This window comes from Rhyacophila brunnea, unplaced genomic scaffold, assembly GCF_057557595.1.
Source record: "Rhyacophila brunnea isolate RB1 unplaced genomic scaffold, BYU_Rbru_1.0 scaffold_16, whole genome shotgun sequence".
NCBI classification, from domain to species: Eukaryota; Metazoa; Arthropoda; class Insecta; order Trichoptera; family Rhyacophilidae; genus Rhyacophila; species Rhyacophila brunnea.
The window spans coordinates 16329854-16356408 of NW_028232816.1; the positions used below are offsets into that span (position 1 = coordinate 16329854).

Sequence of the window (26555 nt, forward strand, 5' to 3'; positions counted from 1 at the left end):
AGCGGCACTACCGATTCAGTATGCTGCGAAGTTTCAATCAGATTGGTCGGGTTGTTGTGTGTTTCTCGTACATTTAAAAAAAAAATTGCTTGTTTACAAAAATGGAGAAAATTGAGTTTAGAGAGCTGTTATTAAACATTTTAATATAAAAGGGTTAACAGCAAAGGAAATAAAAAATGAGTTGGATTTAGTTCACGGCATATCTGCTCCTTTACTTGCAACTATTTATAACTGGTTAAATGAATTTAAACGTGGTCGTACATCAACAAAGGATGAACCACGCTCAGGACGTCCTGTAGAGGTGACTACACCAGAAATGATCAATAAAATCCACGATATGGTGTTAAGTGACCGAAGATTAAAGTTGAGTGAGATAATTGAGGTTACAGGGATCTCAAAAGGTAGCGTCATTTCTATTTTACATGACAAATTGGGCATGAAAAAAATTTCTGCAAGATGGGTGCCGCGTTTGCTCACATTCGACAATAAACGCAATAGGGTGGTGGCCTCTAAAGCCCCGTTGTCGCTCATGCAACGCAATCCGGATGAATTTTTTCGTCGATTTGTGACTGTAGATGAAACATGGATACACCACTATACTCACGAGACGAAAGAACAGTCAAAGCAGTGGATTGCGAAAGGCGAACCATGTCCAAAGAAGGCGAAAACCGTAAAATCAGCTGGTAAGGTTTGGCTACTGTATTTTGGGATGCACGTGGAATTATTTTCGTTGACTATTTGGAAAAAGGAAAAACAATAACAGGGGATTATTATGCATCTTTATTGGACCAGCTAAAAAACAAAATTGAAGAAAAACGGCCTCATTTAAACAGGAAAAAAATCCTCTTTCATCAGGACAATGCCCGTGTTCACACATGTTTACGATCAATGGCTAAAATTGAAGAATTGAAGTTCGAATTGGTCGACCACCCACCGTATTCGCCAGATTTAGCCCCCAGTGACTTTTTCCTTTTCCCAAACTTAAAAAATGGCTAAGTGGACAACGTTTTTTTTTCAAATGAAGAAGTCATCGATCGGACAAATGCTTATTTTGAGGACCTTCCGAAAACTTATTTTTCTGACGGTTTAAAAAAAATTGAGAAAGTCTAACCAAGTGTATTGAGCTCCAAGGAGATTATGTTGAGAAATAAAAAAAAAATACAAAAATAAAAACTGTTTTAATGCTTTTTTCTAAGGAATTATTGACCCACCCTCGTAGATGAATTTTACTTTTGAATATTACAGATATACAGATATAACTGATAAAAGTAGGTATTTTCAAAAATGTACGGCCGTCTAAAGCTGAAAAAATAAGATCCGCGATTTTTTGTTAGTACTACTAAAAATCATAAAACTCTTCATATAGGTACTTGCTTAATTATGAATTAAAGATACTAATTTTTAAATATTAAATTATATACATAATTAATTAGACGAAAGACTAAGCAATCGATAAAATATAATTGACATTTTTTTTAAGATAAGTAATCAATATCAACAAAAAAATACCCCGCAGGCGATTTTTTACAATGAAACATCACTTATTATCATAATCGTTAGAAAGTTTCTTTCCCCCATAATCATTAAAATGATGAAGGATGCAATTTTCTGTTTATTTTTATCCTTGCACGTTCAACGCTCGTATACCTATCCCTTGTTACGTCACTGCTAGTAAGTTTTAAGTTTGGCGACCGCTGGATGCGGTAACATAAATGCAAATATTATTATCAATGTAAAAAAACTCGAGATTCTCACGCTTATTAAATTAATCTCGGATAAAGTAATAAAATAAAGCAACTTCGTACAATGATTCATGGTCAAATTAATTTAGCAGGTATGAGTATGATTAAAATTAAAATTATTATTATTTTAAAAACCTTTTCTCAATGTCTGTACCTACCTACACAGAGTAGGGTAAAAGGTGCAACTATCGATATTCAGGTTTATTTACAATAGGTACTAATAACGTCAAGTAAAGCAAAACACCGAAACAAAATTTATGACATTTAATACGTACCTATCTAATTAATTGAGATTATTTTTTTATTTATACTTACTTAAATAAAAATATACTGTCAAAAATAATATATTAAATGAATAATTACAGCTAAATAAAGCCTCCGCTGAGACTTGGTAGCTTAATAATAATAATAAAAAAAAATACACTTTGATTTTCAATAATTAATACCGATAAAGCATTTTCAAAACAGTATCTGACAGTCATTAAGCCACTTAAGATTTCAATATTAGATTAGGTTAGTTACACATTAACCATTTTTTTTATTACTGCTTTTAGTGGCTTGTAAATATAACTAATGCGCGTGTAAAACAGTGATAAATAAACTGAAATTAAATGACCGATACGTCCTCGATAATTATAAATAATATGATCACTTTCAGGGTAGACAAACATGCCGGTACAGGAAGTCGTATTTAGTATTGGGTCTTAAATCCTAAGTTAACTGACCTTAACTGGTTGGAAAATATTTTTTTCATCATTGCCTCTCCAGCGCATATATTCTCTGCACAAGGCTGCTATCGGCGGCTATTAATTTTTTTTTTTTTTTTACATACCGTGAACATTACAAATTACAAATTTAAAACGTTCACAATATGACACTTACAAACAAAGAAACAGTGTAAAGAAGAAATAAATATACCTATGCACTATCACAAAAACAGTATGAAAAGTAAAGTAAAAGGTACAAAATTATAAAAAAAAATTAAATATGAAAAATATTATTTATAAAGCACGGAAGCACATCGAATGAGCTAAGTGGACCCTATTTTAATAATTTATAAAACAACGTCCACCTATACTCATCCTCACGTAGATGGAATATGTCAACATCCGAAGCGATTTGGTTGTACAGAGCTATTGCCCTCCCAATTGGCATCACCACTGGCAGGTTATTTCTGCTCCTCGGGAGTAGGTGGATCGAGGGTAGTTCATATTATTTATGTATTGATGTATTATAATTGTTACAATAAGTTAGCCGGCTAAACTGTCAAAACTGATAGATAGATGTATATAATTATTGTATGCTCCTCCCGTTAAGCTTTCTAACTACTCAGTGACGTCCCATGGGGTAGGCAGGCCATGCACTGCTTAGGTATGACACCTTTTAAAGAGATGGCTAATAGTGGAAGGAATGCCAAAAGAAATCTCTTCTATTATATTACATAAGTATAATACGAGACACGAAAGCCAAACAGCCTTTCATCCTCGTCATCTGTAGTACCTACTCGCGTTTGTAGAGTGGAAACTATTAAAATCAAAACGGGCCCAAGTCTATCGCGAACCTAATATGTGTTAGTCCTGTCAAAGGGCCATTCGCTCATTCTGACGCCTATCAAACATTAAAAGCTGATTTATTGGCCATTTTGAATTTGCTTTGTAGCTGTATCTTAAATAATGTGATAAAAAAGTAATTCAGTTCCCGTCTTTGTGAATTTGAAGTGGTCCATTTGAGTTTCACAGTAGTATCAGCGATAAATTATGCTTTGATCTTTCTTTGTGAAGAATCTTGAACCGAGAAACTTCAATGAATGAATAATCCACAATGTTTACTATACAATTCTTTACATTTTAGTATTTTTAGATTCGCGAATGCGTGTGCGTACCATTCCACGCATTCCTGCCGTGTATTTGTATACTAAAAATGAACGGCACGAAATATGGCCGACGTAACGTTGAATGATCTTCACAAACCAGAACCAATATCGAATTTTCTCACTAAATTAACAATGTTTTAAATGAATGAATAATCATCTAAATTTGTAGTTGTTTTTTCTCGTAATTACCTATTACACATTCTTTACATTCCTTTCGTGTATTTATGCATTCTATCTTCATTCAAGAATTTGGTTTGGCAACTGTAAAAATATTTTATAATAAAATATATCGGAATGAAGTTCTGTACATAAATGTCTTTTCATGAAAATATATTAGAAACAAAAAACAGCTGTATGATTTAGTTACTATCTAAACTCAGAAACTATAAGGAAAGACCCTCTTTCATAGAGATATAAACATGACAATATTTAGATAGACCAACTACTATTAAAATCTCTTAATGTTGTTATGGATAAATCGCATGTTTCTATAGATTTATTTGCTACTAATAATATTATTATTGTCTTTATTGAAAATATTATATAAATTGATTACTGGTATAAATTTAATATTGTCGTGTTTATATATTATCATTTAGCTAAATGATTGCATTTTGATATAACAAAACTTGTTAAAAAGATTTCAAGCTCAACACAGAAAAATCGATGTTTTTTTAAATATTTTATTTAAAAATGGAATCGAATACATAGTTACAGACCTACAACTTATCTGTAGAATGGCCAAAAATGGAACTACGAACTACCATAGGACGCCATTTTGAAAAATTTCATTTGAATCTTGAATGTCAGATCTTGTCCAGTTGTCCAGATAAGTTTGTAGGTCTCAGTAGGTCTGTACAAACTACCTACAAACTTATGCTACTACGAATGAAAACAGTTTTGAATTATAATGGAAAATATATTTTTATTATAATAACATAAATAATATAATATAAGTGAGGTATGTAGGTACATAAAAATTATTATTGTGTATCTCACTAGTTTTTTATGTATATGAAATAGTGAATTTCTTTCCCCCCCCCATATAAAACTGAGAAAGCAACCACAATATGGGAAGGAAAAAATATAAACCTATTTTTCTCTGAAGTGTAATTACTAATTAATAATACAAGTAAAAATATATCATTTTTTATCATCAGATGTCAGACTCAATGTGCTCAGACAACCCTCCACCTACATCGCAGAAATGCCAAATCCCGGATTGCTCCAGATCGAACAACGATGACCGAGACGAAGTGCAGCTCAAATCAAATGATCTAAGTCCGCCAAGCACCGGATATAGCAGGAGTAGTCCAGACCCGAGACCCGGACTCAGAAACCGCAGTTTTAGGGATAGGGAGGAAACCGACAGGTGAGAAAGACATACCTATAACTCTACATTTTTTTAAATATGTAGCAATCATACCACTCAGCATTAAATGAGTGACATACTTTAATATGTATGTTTTGTTGTCAAAATAAAACAATAGAGCGATAGTAATTGTCAGCATTTCCTCAATCATAACTCGATCAGTAGGGTCTGCTATGATTGGTAATTGCGACAATATATCTTGCAATATAATTATGTGCTGCATTAATTTGTATAAATTGGAAGGACAATGCATGAATCCTCACTCAACTCATCGAGTCCATCACGAGACGCACTACTATTGTCACGAATTCTTCACTCGACATAATCAACATCATTCCACTCGAATTAAGTCTCTCAGTTCATTAATATAATCAATCTCTTGATCACATCAATGTTACCAGTACATCATTAACCACGATTATAATCCCACGTTATCATCCTTATTATTGTATTCGGTGTATTCTTGTAACGGTCAATAAACTCTCCTCCAAACATCCACACAACAACAACCTTCTATCTCCGCCGCCTCATCTACCTCCAAAAATATATGCTTCTAGACTACAGTACCGCATGAAATACATACGTTATACTCAATTTGCAAGCGATTCATATCTTATTTCATTATTCATAGAAATTTGATTATTTTTAGATATAATAATAAATGTTACTTTATTACAGATTTAGCGATGCAGCCACCCCTGTGATAATAGCGAGATTCTCAAATGACACCCAGGGACGGCGTGCGGTACCCAGCAACGGGAGGAGCACCGACGAACTCAGCAATGAAATATCCTCACCCGAGGGCGGCAGGAGTGCTGGAAACTCTTTCAGGAGTACCGGAGGCGGCCACTGGAAGGCCGGAAATGCTTGGATATACTCAGAATGGACGCAAGAGGTAGAGCTCTTAAATCTATAATATAAAAATTCAAGTGGTTACAATACGAACCTCTTACAATCGTATTAGTCTATCAGTCTAACTTTTGTTTGTAGATACTTATTACATTGACTGTTAAAAATTCATGGATTAGGCAAAAGGCTTCAAATTATTGGGTAAGTATATATATGCATTAACAGCAAGTATTTTAATAAAAAATCGAGCAAGTATTTTATTAAAAAGGTGGGAACTATTTAATATGAACAGCAAGTAAAAAATGATTATTGGTAAGTATTATAATATAACAATGGAAGTATTTAAATTATGATAGGGAATTATTTAAATAATTTTCGGGAATTATTTAAATAATTAATGGTAAGTATAAATATCAATTTGTCAGTATAAAATCTATTTTGGACATTTTTTCTTTTAGAGAAATAACTTATTTAATAGCTTCCTTATTATGTTAAATTTAGTAGGATAGTATTGTTCTTTCTATCTGGCTCTCCAGAACAGATTGTACTATTAGAATGGTATTTCTCTATTATTTCATCCCTTACGCCCATTTAGTGTAGCAGCATTTGTGTATCTATAAAATGGCTCAATGGTGCAATGCGAGTCTCCTGAGCAAGCTTCTAGTGCCTTTAAGATACTATTTCATTTTAACTATCAGCTGTAACTTAACTAAACTGTACCTTCCGAACCATTAGTTGTAGGTAGCTGTTAGGCATACACTCTTGATCTAAGCGCACTTCAAAGATATACGTAACCTTACCTTATGAGATTCAAACCCTTAATCTCTACTTCATTGCGGAGTTAAATAAATTGTAGTGTCTATTATATACATTTTCAACTTTGCAATAATAACAAGACATACTTCAGACTTGTATAGTGCTTATTACATATTATTTTCAGTATCAGAATTAAATAATAAGACAGACTTCGGTTGTTTACAATAAATGTATTTCTTGTCAACCTAATACTAAAGACGACCGATGTCGATCAATGTGAATGATTGAAAATGATAATCTAGAATACACACCCAGTCAAAGGATAACATAAAAATCTTTTCCTTCAATTACGTACAACCTATTACTAAAAACCTTTATGAAATTCATAAAAGAAAACATAAAATTTGTGTTGTTTTTACTGTTATATTATTTTATGCAAGTCTACATATAAATAACACAACATTTTAGGATTATCGGAAAACATTCCGATAATCGCAACTTTTGACAGCTCGATTTTTTTATTGGTTCGTTGATCAGTATCAGAGCATAGACAAATCGGACGACTTATTTACTCGGACTTTTGGCTCTCCAATGGCAATACGTTTCACGGTCTTGTTTACATTACATACTGTAATAAATTAACAATATTAAATTATTATCTGATTCGGCATTTACACTAATAGTAAAAATAATAATATACATATTATATAAATAATTAAGATACTTACTTAAATTAGTAATTTTAAAAGACGTTGAAAAAAACGTTTTTTGTAGTGATGAGTAAAAAACATGTAAAATATAAAAAATCCACGAACCCTAACTAATTAATTTAGCATACAATTTTAATTGAGATAAATTTAATATCATACTATTAATTATTGTTGTACCCAAACTGAGATTCATTTTTTTTTATAAAATTAGACAATTATAGGTACTTAGTTTAAAAAAAATGATTTCTGTAATATTTGTAATTCCTACCTAAAGAACCTATATTTTTGATCAATTATTAATTTAATCTTTGAGATTATTCGCATTTATTGAGTGAAATGTCCATCTAGCTCTTTTTTCTGCACCTCTGCGACTTCTTATTTGATCTTCTTTTAATAATAATATAATCATAAATAGTTTGTTCTTACCGATATTCATGAATGCATAGACTAATATACTTTATATGCGATAATGGTAACCCTAAAATGCCGTGCGCCCATTGAATGTTTTTTACTTTTCATAGTATCAAAATAATAATGGATATTGATTTTATCTATTGGCCCATGTCATTTAAATAATGATTATTTATTTTTACTACTGATTTTTGAATATTATTTATTGCTGTACCAATATTTTACATTCAACATTAAAACTGGCGGGCTTATACCGATACTTTGAAATAAATACTTACCATTCATTTAAAATTCTGACAGTTGTTATTTAAAAACTTTTCAAAATTGTCTATTAATACTTGCTTCAAAAATGCACGCCTAGGCAAAACATATGAATACCGGAAACTTAAAAGGCTGTAAGTGCCAGAAATTATGAAAACGGTTTTATTTAGGAAATGGATAGCATGTTCCAAGGCCAATGTCCTACAGAAGGGTACAAGTGCCACTGATGCCCGGAAATAATTCTTAAAATTTCCAGAAGATGGCGTTGGTTGTACGAATTGTATGGTTGATGTATGAATTGAATGTTTGAGTGTATTTTGAAATTCCCTCTACCTTCTTTTTTGAAAATGGCACTTACACCCTTATAAGTTTCCAGTATTCAGTATATTATAATAGCATAAAATTAGTTAATCAATTTTTTAACATGAAAATCATGATATAACCAACATTATTCGTTGGGTGTTCGAATTTGGAACCAAGCTAGTCAGAATATCAAAAAAAGCTCTTTGATAATATAAAATATACCTAATCGTGTAGCACCCTCACGCAGCGGACAACTATACACTTACATAATTTTATCTGTTTCCAGTGCTCCGAAGAGTGCGGTAGAGGCGTCCAAACACGGTCGGTTAGGTGCGCTGATCCGTCTGGGTGCGATGAACGACAACGTCCTCTGGATTCCAGGGCTTGCTCCAGCGACAGGAAATGTAGCACGCAATCTTCAAAGTGGTTCACAGGTTCCTAATCATAAAACTTATTATATCGAACAGATCAATAGATTAAAAGGAAAAAAAGACAATATAATTTATAAAATATAGTCTTATTTTCTTCAACATTCGTGCTAGCTTTCTTAAAACTCCCATTACTGTGATAAGTTAGGTAGCCCATTAAACTGCAAATATTTTAGTTAATATGCACTTCGTCATCTTCATATTTCGGCTATTTCTAGAATCATTACATCTAATTAAAATGTTATTATTTTTAAAATTGATACCATTACCAGTAAATACATATAATTGATAGATATCCGTCTGATTTCATTAACCTGTCATAAATTATAAATGCACATTGCAAACAGAGCATCACGTTATATTACGAACAAAAGAGAAAGATCTAAAAGTATATGCGATAAAGGGTGGTTGAGCTTTTTAAGTGGACTGTAATTATTTATAGGGAATATGAGGAGGTCGGATCTAGTGGTGGGGGCGATGGAACAGAGTGGCAGACACTGACCTTTGTGATGATGTATGATGGCTCCGTGGTCTGGTTTCAACTTTCGCTCGAGCAGTATAGTTGTTTTTGGGTCACTCGGTTCGTACATTCCCGCACTTTGTGACACAGTTTATGGAGGGTGTATGAATGATGATGATAGTTTATGAATGAGTCTGTATCTATTGAGTTAATCACTTATGTGACAGAAAGCTATTAGAAGCCCGCACTCGTCCGCTTATGCGATACAACTGCATGTCTCTTTGCAATTACCGGTATTCTTTTGACCCGTAATTGCTTATTGATTGTCTGGTGACAATAACGCTGGGGACTAGGAGGTGGGGAAATAAAGGAATGGAATGGAACTATAAATGGCCCAACCAAAGGGAAACATACTCAATTGTGAGAAAGAGGTGTGTATGTGGTCAGATCAACATAGTATCATGACTTGGAGGTTCCAAGAATGTATAGAAATACTCGTATTAAGTTTGGATGCCCAGTTGATCATTATTTTATAGATAAAACAAATAACGAATAATGGTGATGAAATCTTATTAGACTCATCGTGGGGTTACTGCTAAAAGTTGTTAAGTCTCAAAATCATGTTGCAATGTTGCCAAAATAGGCATTTCCCTTTTACCTACTATAATATTGTCAATCATGTCGACTGTGTTTAGGAAAAAGGGCGTAACCCTCAATTTTTCGAAAAGTGCTTTTATTAGATATTAACAATGTATAAAACTAAATACACGTTCTGTAAAAAGGAAGTAAGCCGCAAATGCCAAATTATTATCTAAATTCAGATTTCAATTAAGCTTTAATTAAGTTTTAATTTAAGGAAAAAAGCATTTACCCACCATTTTATTAATTTTTCTGTAATAACTTCTTTAATTATTATTAGATCGAAAAGATATTACACCAAATCATCAACCATCATGCATCCAATATCTGTACCTATTATTTTTTTTTTTAAATTGAACCAAAATCATTCAAAAAACGTTTTTTGCCCCTCCTGTAAAATTTGTTCTGTACGGGTTACGCCCTTTTTCCTAAACACAGTCGATGTATTGCGACATTACCAGGACATAATTAATATACAATCGTAAAGGAAAGATTAATAGAGTATATGAGCGTATAATCATATTATGAAGAAAGAATAATTTTATTGGAGGTACTTACTGTATAATATTATACAGTGTCTCCAATTATTCTCCATCAGACTATTGTTTCGCTGGTCTTCAGTAAATAACAGTGAATTAATAAACACATATAATTGCTAAACCGCAAAATGCGTGGCTAAAATGTATACTTTTATTCGTCTAACAATATTATTTTTTACTGTATCTCCCATAGTCATAATTGGCAATTTAGATTTTTATCGTGAATATCTTTATTAGAAATAAATTGAAGATGTTCTCGACTAATAGGATCGACTTTTCCCAAGAATTATATGATTTTACTGGACAAAAGTCTCGCATTTTAAACATACACTATCAAAAATTTAATTCAATTTAAAATTCAATGTATCTACGTCATTTCAATTATTTTTCTTACGATGATCAGAGTCTGATTAATTCCTATGGCCAAACCTGCCTACAATGTATCACCCCTAAGCAGTGCATGACCTACTTACCCTCACATGACATCATTGTATCAACTAGTCAATAAATAAAATTATTCTAACCTCAAAAAAATAATATTGAACAAAGACATTATTTTTTCCAGGCCCATGGTCACAGTGCTCGAATCCTTGCGCGATAAATGGAAGGATGACCCGAGAGGTGGTCTGCATGTCTTACTACAGAGGGCAGCACAAGGTGAACACGGGAGGTTGCAACCAGCAAGCCAAACCTGAGGCCGATGTGCCATGTCCTCCGAGCATGCTTCGAGGAGATTGCGAACCGGAATGGTTCAGCAGTGATTGGTCACAGGTTTGTGCATTTATCTCATCTTTTTCCATATACCTTGGTGCATACGTCATTGATATGTTTCAATCTGCCGTCACAGCATTAGTGATTGTGATTTTCCCGGTTACTTTCTCCTTGTTTCCACCTACTGAATATAAAATGTTCAAGCGATTGACTGAACATTTATACCTACCTCAATTTGTATTGGTTAATATGCAGAACAAAATGCTTAAACTAAAGTCCCATGGTGTTGCTAGATTGCCCGTCTGTGAATCCATGCGTGTAAGCTCGAATCCTGCATTAGGTTAAGATCACAATGTTGTTTTTTCAATGTGTGTTTCATCCAGTAAGAACTGAATAGGTAAGGTAAATAATTGCTTATAACCAGCACTGTTAATTATTAGAAAATTCATACCTTGGCTCATTTTTACTCATCAGATGGAAAAATGACTTAAGACTCATTCAAAAGGCTGTATTAAGAAGTCCATAATATGCTAATAACTCATTTTTTTGACCTCATATAATAAATAGTTCAATAGCAAATAAAACTATTATAGAAAAAAAATATTTTAAATAAAATTCAAACATAGGTACAGCTGTGTTAACAAGAATTGAGGCCAAGCAATACTCACACAGTCCCATTGTTTACAAAAAGGATGTTTCAACGACATCAACGTATACGCATGTTGTCCTCTTTTCGCTATAAGCGTAATAAGTAGATGTTAGCAAGACAAACGGCTGTTTCTCGTAGACGTTGCCTCAGAAATGCACCAATACACACAATCTTTCGTATCTGTGTTCCCACCAACTCTGCCTGAGAGACCTATACGTATAAACCACTTTAAATTTAACAGCAATTATCTCAAAACTCTCTTTTGTGGGTTAGGTTAGGTTAGCAAATTAGCCGACTCACTTTCTATGTACGACAAAATTATCAATGGTGGTAAAAATATAATTACAATTAATAAACAAAAATATGCTGTTTCGGAATCATTTCGACATTCACCACAGGTGAAAGTTTTTGATGAGTAAAGTATTTTGTAGTAATCAATTAAGTTGTATGCAAAATTAATTACTTTCATTTGACCGGCTCGTTGGTCTAGGGGTATGATTCTCGCTTTGGGTGCGAGAGGTCCCGGGTTCAAATCCCGGACGAGCCCTCTTTTTGATAATTGCAATTCATACTCATTTTTCATGCATTTTGCAGTATCCTACTAAAAATATACCTGCAGAATTCTCTACATGTCTCAGGCAACAAAAAAAATATGTGTCCATTCCAATAATATTTTTGAATCCCCACCTATATTTATTTTAGTATTGAATAAAAAAAAAATTATACAAACTACCCGGAACTACTCTCTATGGGAGCAAGTGTGGTGTGGTGTGAGATTTGCTATTTGGTAGTTAAAAATAAAATTTGGTATAGTGGAATAATATGATATACTTTTTAAAAAATATTTCTAAATAAATTAACAACGTTTAGCTTGCCCACTCCACACAAAATTTTGTTAGATGAGCAATTCATAATTTATTTATCATAAGTCGACATAGAAAATACATTTTAAGAGTTCTTAAGGAGAAAAGTGTTGTTCTGCTTATCCAATAATACCATCACAATCATGCCTGCAGGTGTGTTTGATAGGCTTTAAATAAAAACATAAATGACATTTGCTTGCATAAAATAAGTATGAGATTTTTGGAATAATGAATTTTACAATTAGAATAATGGAAATGGAAGTGATTTCCTATAAATATCGGAACATACCCCTTACCCATTTAAAATATTTCGTCACTGTTCTGGCAGAAGACACTATTTCGAAAATATGACATATTGAGTTAATTATACCAAAATGTTCCTTATTTCAAACTTTACCGTCCGGAATTCTTTTTAATAAATAAACAGTCTTTATTTTAAAGTCATCCTTTTTACAATTACTTAACACGTTGATCGCCATGGGGGTCACCGGTGACCGGCAAAGAAGACCTGCCTTAGAGTTGTTCTACAGCGCCGGCGGGCACGCGCGCAGTGCATTTTTCGATACGCGGTGACCGGCATGGCCCTTCTGTATATTACTGCCACTTGGCCTGAAAATATGTCTTCCCAGTCACAAAATATAGGCTCACTAATGTAAAGAATGTACATAATGAAAAAAAAAGTTTTCCTTTTAAATTGTAAATGTGTTTTTATTGATATAAAAATAAAAATAGATTATAAAAATGTAAGTTATAAAAAATATGTAAATAATAAAAAAATAGAATAACAAAAATGATTATAAGGTATGTATACGTATATTTCCAGCTTATGTGTATACAGGGTATTCTACCCAATTTGAAAACTTTTATTCCGTATTTGTGCCTTTTCTGTTTATTATACTATCTAAATCTAAATATAATTCGACCGCGAAATTGCACCATGCTCTCGTCAACACATATGGACAGGTGACCGGCGAAATGGCCGGCCCGGCGCAATAGAATAAATTAACTTGTTGGCGCCGCGACGGTCACATGTGGCCGGCACATCATTAAAACCAATATTTACGTATAAAAATCATCAAAATGAAAAAAAAACATTATGTTCTTTCATAACCTATCAAATAATTACCTTAGGAACAAATAATCATTTTTTAACTATTTTATGTAAAACTAGTTGGCGATCAATGTGTTAATAAACTCACATGATAGACCATTTCAAACATTTTAACAACTTCAAAGTCAAATTACTCAAAACTATTATTCTCCAGTTAGTGTGTTCTGCCAGAACAGAGACGATTTATTAATTTAATATATATATATATATACATATTATAATATGATTATGTAGAAAACATACATTGTGTCCAGACCATTCAATTTAATGACCTGCTTTACCCAAATATCCCACTACCTCTATGCCATCTAGGATTGCAGATTATGTGCATTACAGCAGCGTACATTGAGTGCAAATTGGGGCTTCTGTGAACACTGTCTAGTCGACAGTAATCCAAATTTCTCACATTGCACATCTGTCTAACAGTCCTAAGACCTTTCTAAGATATTACTCATGAGTCATGATACACCATGGTTGGTTATTGTAATGTGTTATTATTATTAATTCATACAGATATTTATGAGCAGAGAGAATAACTCGTTGTCTGACTTATTTCTTTTGTCCCCAGTGTCTTGGATCTTGCGGCAGCACCCATCAAACAAGACTGGTCACTTGCCAGAGCTCATCAGGCGGTCCAGAAGGATCTTGCAAGCTGGAACGACCTTCCAATCGCAGAGATTGTGTTCCATCCCACTGCCATTTAGGAGGTATCAGTAAGTATACTATAAAGCCATATAATATTATTCAGACCATATTTAAATCTTAACAAAATTTTATTGATCTAAAATCTTCATCAACCAATTCTTCGTGGTCAGTTTCCAAATGTAAATGTGGAGGAAATATGTTGTTGATATACTTTATGAGATATGTAATTATTTATTAAAGCCAAACATTTCACAATATCTTTACTAAACTATGAAGTATGGTAGTCAGTCTCACCATGCAACCTTCTGTGAACTTTCTGTCTTATAGCCACACTAATCATTAATGTTGTTACCTCCTTTCATATACATGAAGCCATTTATCTTATTATTCCCTTTTGCATTGAGCTTATGAGGCCAATCGGTGATACTGATGATTTCGCTATAATTAATGTTTATTTCTCTCTCTGTCTAGCACCCAGGCCCGACACCAATAATGAAAACAAAAACGAAAATTCAATCGATGATCCTGCAGTAACAGGTAATGTACTAAATTTGCTAAATAAATAGATATTTTGGAACCTTTTATTTTATCGATAGTACCAGAGGTGACATCTGTTGTTTTTAAATTGTATTAATACATGTTTTATTTTGTTATTTTATTCCCAGATGTCTCCATTTCTAGATCAGCCACTACGGTCTGAAGTTTATATAAGTATTATTGTAGGTGTAAATTAATAAAGATAAACAATATCTGTAGGTGCTTTTTATTTACTTTCAGGTGAATGCTCCGACAAGATCGTAAGCTGTCATTTGGCCGTGCAGGCGCGTCTGTGCCAGTACAAGTACTATGCCAGTTCGTGCTGCGCCTCCTGCAGTAGAGCCCCCGCCCTCTCATAACAGACGCCGCTAGTACACCAAACGACAATTTAATGCTTTCATTTTAGCAAAATGATTCTCAGTTAGTTTGTAATATCGAAAATATAATATAATTTCGCTTTAAATAGATCGCTGCCTACCCCCACCTTCTTAATTAATAATAAGAATGCTTACGTCTCTAATCGACAACGTACAATTTTTCGCCCCGTAATCTCACAAACCGAAATTATTGCCAGTAATAAAAATTATTGAAGATTCGGGGATTATTTTCTTTTCAACTGTCAACACTCTTACTACAACTGCAATAATAACAAAATCGAGACTGGCTTATGCAATAATAGTTCATTTTTTCACTCAAAAATGTATTGAATTAATTTATAACGTGATTAAAATATTTCACTCAAATACAATTAATTTTTTTTAAAAAATATAATTTAAAATCATTAAGTAATTAATACCCAGGATAAATCTACTACCGGTATTATACTGCGCATACTCTTAAAAATATTTACATGAAAACATACCTACTAACTGTGATGTCATGCAGGACAACTTTTTGACAGTTTTATCCCAATACATGTGGAACCCGTCACATGATATTTAGGTCTTATAAAGCATGGCTAATAGTGATACTAACTGGCCTATCTGTAGTAGATTTATCCTCAGTAGTGGGTAAAGTAGGTACGTATAATAAAATTTAAACAATTTTTTTAGCATTTCAAAATTTTACATAGGACACAGAATAACACTGATGAGAATGTAGAGACTACAATTAATTCTGTTCGTTACAATTAATACATTATATTGTGTGAATGGAAAAGGGAGGTAAGTCTGAAAAATTTAAAGTTTATTGGATATATCAAATCAACCATAAAGGAGTTAAATCAATGGAGCTAAATTAGTTTTTTTGTTCAGAAACGAGAGAGATTCATATACTTATAATGTTTGATATAACTCAACCTTATTTAGTCTTTTAGACTTGTCTCCCTTTTCCTTTTGCATACAAATATATTTGCTTAATATTATTTCTATAGTGCTGAATATTGAGCAATAGGTTTATGTGTATCAGTGTTTTAACTTTTTTTGGTTTATTTTTAGTTATTTATTCAAAATCATTCTTATCAAAGCCAGTCTCAAAAATTGTATTAATTATGATGGAGTATGGTCGGTATGTGAGATATCTAGTGACATAATTACGAGACATTCAATTAATACAATTTAATGATAAAATACCCTTTGACCGAACATAATTACGGAATAATATTATATTTACATTTATAAAAAAAGATGATGTGTTTTGTCAGAGTAATTAATTATGGATATCTAATAAATAACTAAGTTTAACAATATCACAGTTCAATAAGAATCAACCCAGATTTTCCCGTATAAAATTCAATCAACGGTTCCTAGAAAGGGTTGTTCGATGTTATAACATGTTTGAATCATAAAAAAAATCTACATCAAATAGCATCACTAACTCAAAACCTTTAAATTTTGAGTTGTCTCTGTAATGAATTGTCATATAAACTCCATCAATATTATTTATAATACCACTTCAGAAAAGATATCAAGTTAAAATACATATTTTGTATTTCCTAAAAAAATCTTTAATACGAAGAAACTACACATACTACGTCATTTTAAAAATGTACAATAATGGAGACAATTTAACTATATTTCATGAGTAGGTAATATAATCCGAAGTCTCAACTAACACGCATTTTATAAGTTTTTTAGAAGTTTATCTTAATTTTAAATCACTAGATGTCCCTTGTGCCGAATACACTCCCTGTTATTAAATTAATACCCAAATTATTTTATTTGCACAGGTTATTAATATACACACGCGTAGTAATTTAGTTGAAATGTGATGTGACTTGTATTGTCTAAAGGTAATGATTGGTGTGGCTAAAGGAAGCATTCGAGAGATTTTAAATGTTAAGATTTTAGGGCAGAATGACAGTTTTACATTATTATATTTTGACTAAAATATTTATATCTTTTCCACAAATGGAAGCAAAGCAATAATCAACAGGAAGGTTACCTATTTGTTTTTCTTTAAACCATTACACAAAATATGATCGTATATATTATTACACCTTCATTTCAATAGTCACTGATTGATTGATCAGATGATTAGTCATACTTAACAGCCGCTTAGAGTTACGTGGTCGATATCAGGCGATATCACTAAATAATGTCGGAATTAAAAGTGACAGCTGTCAGAATAGTCATATTATTCTTGTCCATAGATTCCAAGAAAGTATAACTAAGCAATTTCAATTAAGATTCAAGTTATTTTTGACTTGCATAGGAAGAAATGAAATTTACATTGCAATGTTTTGACAGATGTCGCATACGTTTCTCAAGTTTGCCACTATTTGAGATACCTACCATGAATTTCATCAAATGAAATAATGCAATTTATTGACCTCATAATATTTATCGAAATATAATATGACATCAACAATGAATTATTAAATAATTATTTTGTCTGAGACATTCAGTGGCATATTTTTACTGAAAAGTCTACAATATTCCGATTGGTTAATTGGCTAACTCATGTATTTTATATTGCAATTGACTAATCGTTAAATGACACTTGGAAATGTATAGATTTTGACTTGTGCCACTATTGAATTGAAGGAAAACATTTATAACATAAAAAAAACTTTCATATTTTTTATCCATAATTTTGTTTCTTACATAGTTTCTTTTTCTCTTGTGAATAAATAATTATTGCATGTCCTGTAAACAAACTGTCATTTGTTTAAAGTGTAAAGGTACGATGCTAGGGGGCGTATGTGTCTGTAACATTAAATTTAAATATTTAAAACGTCTTATGTGCTGTATTACTTACGTTGTAATGGTTTCACTAATATTATAATGCAATAATAAATCGATTTTAATTATTTCTATAATGTATTCACAAAGAAATCCAGGATAGTAACTCAATTGTCTCCATGAAGGTTAAAAATGTTTAGCTCTCACTAGAGGGAGCAGAATGTTCACAAAGTGAAAAGTTTAACTTGTGTTGTTCAACTCTTTCACTTACTTACCGTGTTTTTTTGGTCTCAATGAATTGCTTTAAAGTCTAAGAGCGCGATGCAGAACCATACTTAAGCGCATAAGTCCATAAGATACGCGCCTAACTTAAGGAGCTGATTTCGACGATGTAAATTCAATGAGAAAAACATATATAATTCTTATTAGAACGCCTAAGTGGAAGAGAGAAAGAACATGTTGTGACGTGTTTTTCGTGTTAGAACGGCTGCTTAACGTCAACGGTTCTGCATCGCGCCCTAAGCTAATGATATTTTCTATTTAGACACTGTTTAAAGTGCTTCACACAGTCTTAGTTGTTATTCCGACAGAATACTTTCTTCTGACTGTATTACCTTCATGATAATATTAATTTTAATATTAATGTTACAGAATGTATAGCTTTTATCCTGTATGTGATCAGACTGTTTTTTAAAAGTAATTTTTAAGCACTTAGTTAATACAAATCACGTATGAATAATAATTATTTTAATTATTGATGTCAGTTCGTTCAACATCAAGTAAGTAGTCTAATACTAAGAATATTCATTTAAAAAAATAATTAAAACATTCTTTTTGTATTATTATTTTTTCAGTTATAGCAATAAGATAAATTATCTGAGAGGTTAATAATTCTCAACCAGTATTTTAACTCACATATATTATTATTTTGAATTCTACCTGAATTAAAAAAGTATTTTTAAATAATTTTATTATATTTTTTCTGTGTCATATAAAAAGCATTTTACTTTATGATAATTTTAATAAAAAATTGTCATTGTATTTTATATTAGTATATATATTTTTTCCTTATTTTTTATCGTAAGGTATTATGCTAGTCTTCGTAAATATGTATTTTTTTTAATTCTCACTTTTTGTTCTAGAAAATGACATACCTACCTACAAATATATCATACTATATTATTTTAACCTTCTTATTTTTGACGCATATAATTAAAAATCATTGCTAATGAACAACATAGCTATATATAGTAAATTTAACTACTTTTATGACGGAGAAGGATTTTTTTTGGTAATATAAGTATATAAATACTTTATTTTCATGCTGGTAGTGGCGAAGGACGAATATAGCCTGTTAAGATCCGACATAAATAGTGCACACTAAACTTTGTCAATCATAAGTATTTATTTTCATTGAACTATATTGTGTGTTAGTTTTCAAATATCAATTAACCCTTCCTAAACCAAACCATAATAGTTTAGGTATGCTATGGACGAACTAACAAAAATAGTGCACACTTTTTCAGTCATACTTATTTGTTTTTTTTTTAATTAAGATTATAGATTACAGATGTTGTTGGTTAGTTTTTTTAAATTTATTAAACAGTGCCTAACCAAACAATAATTGATAAAAAATATTCGTCTATCCATAAAATATCTGAAATTATGTATGGTTTAATCGCATAATTTTAGATATTTTATAGATAAACAAATATTTTTTTACTATTATCTACTAGTTTAGGTTAGGCAGGGTTTATTTGAATTTTAAAAAACTAGCAAACACTATCTACACACTGTAGTCTTAATTCAATGAAAACAAATACGTTTGACTGACAAAGTTTAGTATGCACTATTTATGTCAGATCTTAACAGCCAACCTCCACCCTTCGCGACTGCATGCTAGTTAAATTTACTTTAAATATTCTATTATTTCGTCTTTTTTATGCCGGTTTTTATTTTATTTATTATCAATTAAAATAAATACCTATCTAAATATAAAAAAAAAACTTTTAGTGTAGAAGCAACGCTACATTTCGAAATTATTTCAATCTCAAAATTTGTAAATTTGTATAAAATTTAATATTGTTGTTCACGTTGTACTAGGTAATATAGGTAATTAGATTAGTAATTTAATTAGTCACCTGTCGTTTTTATGTACTGAAATTGTATTCCTTATGGCTTTGACGACACAATAATTTGCTTATTAAATTATGCAGTATTAAATTTTACATTAATTCAGATGAAACAAAATAATCTATTTTATTATGTGTATGTACTTTGAGTTATTTTAATGTCTTTCCACTTAAAGTGATTATTAAACATTACCTAATTATTATTATATTTTCAAGAAAAATAAAAAATAATAATTGACGAATTATACAGGATTTTATTTAAATTTTGTTCTATTTTATACAAGAAGTATTAGTAATATTTTTAAAACACAATTCATTTTATCATTCCCTGGTGTTTTAGTGCTATTTTCAGCAACATTCGCAAAATCAGTAGTTGTTATTACACTGCTGCTTGACAAAAATCTACTTATTATTGTGGTAAACTATTTTCCTATTTACTCTGCAAATTTGCATGTGAAACATAAATCATAATTCGTTCCAACCATGCTTAAAGTCAACAATGTGCAAAATTACACTTCTGAGAAATGTAATCAAGTTTGAGGAATTTGGGGAATTCATTATGATATCCAAGGATTATTATGAGCCTTACAATTTTGATTTATATATTAATATTACTTATTTGGGGACTTTGTAGTCTGTGTAGTATATACTGTCATGGACACGTGGAAAAGTTACGTTGAATGTGCCACAAGAGTGCTTTTGGCTAATTTGTGTTCTATACCTAGGTGCGCAGTTTAGTAAAAAGTAAGGTGATCATTTCGCCCATTTCTAGAGCCAGTAGCACTTCTGGTCTTTGGCATAATAAAATTTGGTCGATTTCTAGCATATCCATACACTTGGTCAAATTAACCAAAAAGGCTCATTTGAAGCCTTTGGTTCCATTGGGACGATATTATTTAATGAAAACACTATTTAAAAATAATAAATATTTCCACTGAAAGAATCATTGTACAATATAACAATTAAAATATGAAATCTGGATTTCCTGCAAGCATGATACACAAATACTATACATCATTGTTAATTAAATTAGAAGGTAGTATGTTTACACGCATTCTAATTCCCTTTAAATATGTATTATGACGTGTAGAATGTTTTTGCGCATAAGACACATTGATGAATATTAATATAAATATGAGGGGGGGGGCTATTGCAGAGCACGTAACATGTGCTATTTTTTTATTATTTATACTGCCATTAAATAATTTTTTAAGAATAATATTTGAAACACAATATCTGTAGTTTATGTTTTCCTATGATGCCATTTTTAAATTATAAGTAATAGTTAATACACCAGGTATTTGCTTAATTTTAGTATTTATTAAATTAAGTACTAATCGACCATATCTAATTGGCTACATTCTGCGTAGTGAATAGACGCTGTCGAAAAGTTATGGTCGATTGGTAATTGTCGATTTTCCTTTTGGCCTTATTAGACGGTGTGATGCAATTACTAATTATGTTTTATCAATGATATTATTAAATTTGTTTCATGATTGCTGTCTTCTCGTCAATGTATTGCAGTAGGACCTCGTTAACTTGAATTAAAGAGATTTTACCATCAATATGTACATGTAATGTATTGAAACAGTATTGAGAATCTTCAAATATATAGTTAATTAACATGATTTTTTAAATTACTACAAACCAATCTTTATTTGTGTGTGATACTTCTGTCTAATAGGTCCAATTGGAATCAGGCTTAGCATTCTTTTATGTTTCTCAACTTTTATATTAAATATTTTGTACATTTTATTTGCTTAAGAATTCAATTAAATATTATTATAATGTAATTCGATCTGTTTTATTCCTCTGCCTATAAGGCTAATGCGAACAAAGCTTAAATGATTGTTCGCCAGTTAATTTTTAATGATACAATGTATTAAAATATAAAACTTGTATTTATACAATATTATAATATTGTTAAATTAACAAAGTTAGCTGATAATGATGTGTAATTTATTTTAAGTTTTAATGATCATGTAGAATTTTCAAATAATAAATAAAAACATATAAAAACAGTATAATTACATATGTTATTAATTATTAATCTTTTCATATCCCTCTGGTGAGGTGAAGTTAACGTTACTAGGGACATCTGGTAGCGGAATTAGAAAACATGCAATTAATTATTTGCTTTCGTAATTCTGTCACACACTAGATGTCCCTAGCAGCGGCGGCTCCTCTTATACCATGCAAGTGCTACGCACTGCCTGCATTTTTGAAGACATCGCTCAACTTTTCATTGTTATTCATATGTGTATCACTCACTTCGCGAAGTAGAACATGTAGCAGTATTATGAACAATACTCCGTTCGTGGGCGCAAAGCGATTGCGATCTAAATAGATTTTCAGTTTGCACAGGATTACAATGAGGTCATTGTATACTTCTTAAACCGTGGCCCAATGTTCCTGAGTAGCGTTTTGTGTAGAATTTTTTACACACTTTATGATCGGCGCACGAAATTAGGACTCTAGAAACAAAAACGCCAGTTTCTGTTTTATAACAATGTTGACAAGTTAATTTTTAACATTTTTACATTTAAGATTTAATGAATCGCCAACATTTTACGAAACTACGAACCGCCGCATTTATTTCTAAACGACTCAAATACATTCAATATAATAAAAAAAAAAACACAACAGCACTACATGAGTAGTAGGTCGTAGCTGAATATAAAATAAGAACGATAATATAAGAGAAACATACTTTTAATGCCATATAAATACATCAGAAATAAAACTGAGTTCGGATGAATGTTGATTTACAATATAAATATTACCCGCGTAATGTTAGTTTATTTTTTAATTTCACATAAATTAATAATAATGTGAGATTTAAAAAATAAACATACTGCTTTACACTTTTAACAAAGTGAATTAACCAGACGTTTGGCGTTTGGGAACGTAAAGCAATAAACGGTGACATTTATATTTCTTTACTGATCTTAAATTATTCTACGTGTTCAAAAACTTTTTTAAGAAATAGAATAAATAAACAAAGACATATTTAATTTACCTTCTGAGAAGTTCGACGTTCAGTCATTTTACACTAAGATATTATCTTAGCTTATGGCCTTCGATGATTAAGGTAATCATGAAGAGACGCTTTACGACCTCTACGTGGCTAGGACATGTGTTCCTGATGCCGCCAAAGAGTGTGACACTTTGTACCCTTATGGCACAGCCTCAAGGGTTCCGTTGCCATGGCCGGCCCTCCCTCACCCTGCAGCGGTGCCACAAAAGCGACCTACGTGCTGCAGGTCTGACATGGCGGGAGGCGCAAGAGTTGGCAATGGACCGAGGGAAGTGGCGCGAACTTGTGCTTGCCCTATGCTCCAATGCTGGGTCGTGACAGGGTGAAAGAAGAAGATCTTCTCTTTATAGAAGGTAAACCATTGCGCACTACCAGAAAATGCTATTTTGAAGACCACCGGCCGCCACTGGTCCCTAGTAGTCCAATGTGACTGAAATTACACGATCTTTGCCCATCGGCCTCAGTAAAACACATTTTTAAACACTGAGCCGTGTCAAGGCATCATAGTACGGAAGTCAGTGGCGGGTTTAGGGATACGATGGTCCGACGCACCGATTGATTCTGAGCCCTCACCCTATGATAAAAAATAATAAAAATCACATTCTTTATATAAAAATACAGTCGAACTTGGTTATTACGAGGAAGATGGGGCCGACTGAATTTGTTCGTTATAAGCGGTACCTGTTATATCAGAAAATAGGTATTTTTAAATGAGCGGTCACATAACAAAAAAAGTCGAAAAAAACGTTTAAAATAAAAAATCTGAAAACTATCGTAAAAATCCCCGAAACAAGCATGGCCTTCATAAACTACAAAAGAAGTTGTTTATTGTAATGAACGCTGGTAGGTTACCTACGGACTTCACAAACCTTGAATTTTTCAACAATGTGAGTGGATACTTTTTCATTATTGTCGGCGAAAACAACAATTAGGCACTTATTTAGTGTCATAAACTTAATCCGTCCCCCGGCGGCATCCTGTCCGATCGGATTTTATTGCTTAGGATCGAAATATTTTTAAATGATCGACCCATTAACAGTATTTTAGCTCGGTGTATCCGATAAGTTGTTCGTTATAACAGTAAATAAATCTATGGAGAAAATCATAAGCGAAATGTCAACAAATGTTTTCTCATTACATCCGAGATCTCGCTATGTCCGAGATCGTAATAACCGAGTTCGACTGTACAATTTTTAAGGCTGCACAAAACAGATTCACAAATATAATTCAGATAGGCTACATTATGAAGCTGGGTTTTGAATGTGTGAGTGTCCTACAAAAATGAACCACACATTATATACGTGTAATAGCGTATGTTGCAACCTTCAAATACCGAGCATAAACCGAAAGCAGTTGTCAGAACGAAGGACAAGCTTAGAATGACGTATTCTTGATACGTGTTTCATATTATCCCATATTCTTCCACACTCAACGTGTTCCCTGGTGCTACGGTAGGGAAGTTTTTTTTCTATATGCCAGGTACAGACCAACATAGCAATATGTCTGCATACAAAATACAATGGTTTGTAAACTTTTCCATTACACAAATGCACATGCACAAGAATTGGTTAGAAACTCAATGCACGCCCGCACCTGAAAATTTTTGTAATTTAAATGATTAGCCAAAATGTCCGTAAGTAGTGTAGGAAAAGGATCTTTTATTTTTCAGATGCTGCGTTCACATAGAGTATACTCTTTATAACCTTACACTTTTTACTATACTGATACGTCTCTTTGCCTGATTACCTTGCAATTCGATCAAATGATGTTCACTTGTATTAATATAATATTATGTAGTACCTAATAAATAAATAAATAGATAATCTGTATAAAAATATATTTTTAAAATACATTACGCCATTGTCATACTAGAGCCGGAGTGCGTTATGAAGTGGCAACTCTACCTAATGAGATAATAGAAAATCACACCACCAGAAAATTATTGTTGCAAAATAATAGATGTCGCTAAGTAGACTTCTTTGTATCAAAATATTATGCTTCAATTCCAAAATAAAGTATACACCACCTACTAGACAATGTCTATGAAGCTTCGAGACTAAACAAAATAGTCTCTTCTCATATTTAAATAGTCACGGACAACATAATTACCTACGCGTGGATGTTCTGTATCAGACGCCATCTTAGTATTAGATACAAAAATCAACAATTTTACATGGATCAACACAATAACATTCATGATTGAAAGGCGTACAACAAGTAAGCAAGAGAATCATTAAAAATATTTTTGCTTCTCCCTTTTCAGAGGTCGGCCACCATCGTATCTTCGCTCTATAGTTTGCTACCCAGAACAGTAATTCAGTTATAGTGTACTCATATTATAAATCACGGGGATTTTTAAGATATTTACAAAATTCGGCATTATCCTCTCTTGTCATTGTGTTTGCTGTGTATTCATAAAATAGAAATAAATACCTAGGTGTCAAATTAATATATTGATATTGTAAATATGACTACCTAATAGTTCTCTTCATCTCCAAATCAACCCGCCCCGTACCACACTCGGTCTTAATCAAGTGTATCATGAGGCCCTATGCTTGGTGTGAAGCATTAGCAGTTTTTTTACACCTGGGGATGTCTCAGGAGCAGATTCCCAAGACTGAGGTCGCCACGCACTCAAGTGTGCTTTGACTGAGTTTACAGAGACTCTAATAAAAGTGCCCATGGGTGTCTGCATGACTATCCAAGTGTGTACAATTCTTTTCAATTACCCGTCACTTATCTCCATTAAATCACTGTTTTCACCATTTAATCCATAGTCTTCGATACTGCACTCCACACTCTTAGGTACAACCCAACCCTGTTGTTGTCATCGTAGCCAATCTTCCTCTCCCCTTAGCAATGTTACAAGAATGATCTACGTACTGCATGGTTGACATGGCAAGAGGCAATGGTGTAATCTTATGCTTGCCCTAAGTCAGAACCACTAATTATAACAATATTTAACTAGGATTAGTCACTGAACATATATCACGGCATCCATGCCAAATATTCATAATAATAACATAGTAATTTTTTCCCTCTCTGATGTATTTATTCACATATGTGAATCTTTTATTTATTGCTTACTATGAATGTCTTAGGCTGGCTCCAGATACCGAATATTATAGGCAAATATGAAGTGAGTATCGTCTGCCCATTGTCACACAAGGATCTATCATAACATCAGCTGTTGATACTATTTATACGAATATAGCATAATTTATCTGGCATGTAAAATAAAGAAATCTACTTATTTCAATACTGGTTGATTCTAAGATGCTTGGAGACTCCTTCATAAAGGACGGAATGACAATTATTAGGTACTTCGCTAAATTCCCAGATTTTTTTTTATTGGACATAAAAAAATGCTGATTTAAAAATAGTCATACTTTCGACTTATTCAGA

The 26555-nt window shown here is 32.1% G+C and overlaps 1 protein-coding gene and 1 non-coding gene across 2 annotated transcripts in view; both read left to right on the forward strand.

Moving 5' to 3' along the window:
• LOC147074453 (thrombospondin type-1 domain-containing protein 4-like) overlaps window positions 1-15338 on the forward strand; it is a 523747-nt gene extending 508409 nt beyond the window's left edge. Inside the window, exons 11-17 of the mRNA XM_085943531.1 lie at window positions 4776-4987; window positions 5666-5882; window positions 8564-8711; window positions 10909-11114; window positions 14246-14390; window positions 14794-14859; window positions 15100-15338. Of these exons, the coding sequence (XP_085799657.1) occupies window positions 4776-4987; window positions 5666-5882; window positions 8564-8711; window positions 10909-11114; window positions 14246-14390; window positions 14794-14859; window positions 15100-15218 (1113 nt within the window). The 3' untranslated portion in view covers window positions 15219-15338. The remainder of the gene's footprint in view (window positions 1-4775; window positions 4988-5665; window positions 5883-8563; window positions 8712-10908; window positions 11115-14245; window positions 14391-14793; window positions 14860-15099) is intronic.
• TRNAP-UGG (transfer RNA proline (anticodon UGG)) lies at window positions 12179-12250 on the forward strand. Its single transcript has one exon. It is a non-coding gene; the product is annotated as a tRNA-Pro (tRNA).
• Window positions 15339-26555: the final 11217 nt, after the last annotated feature.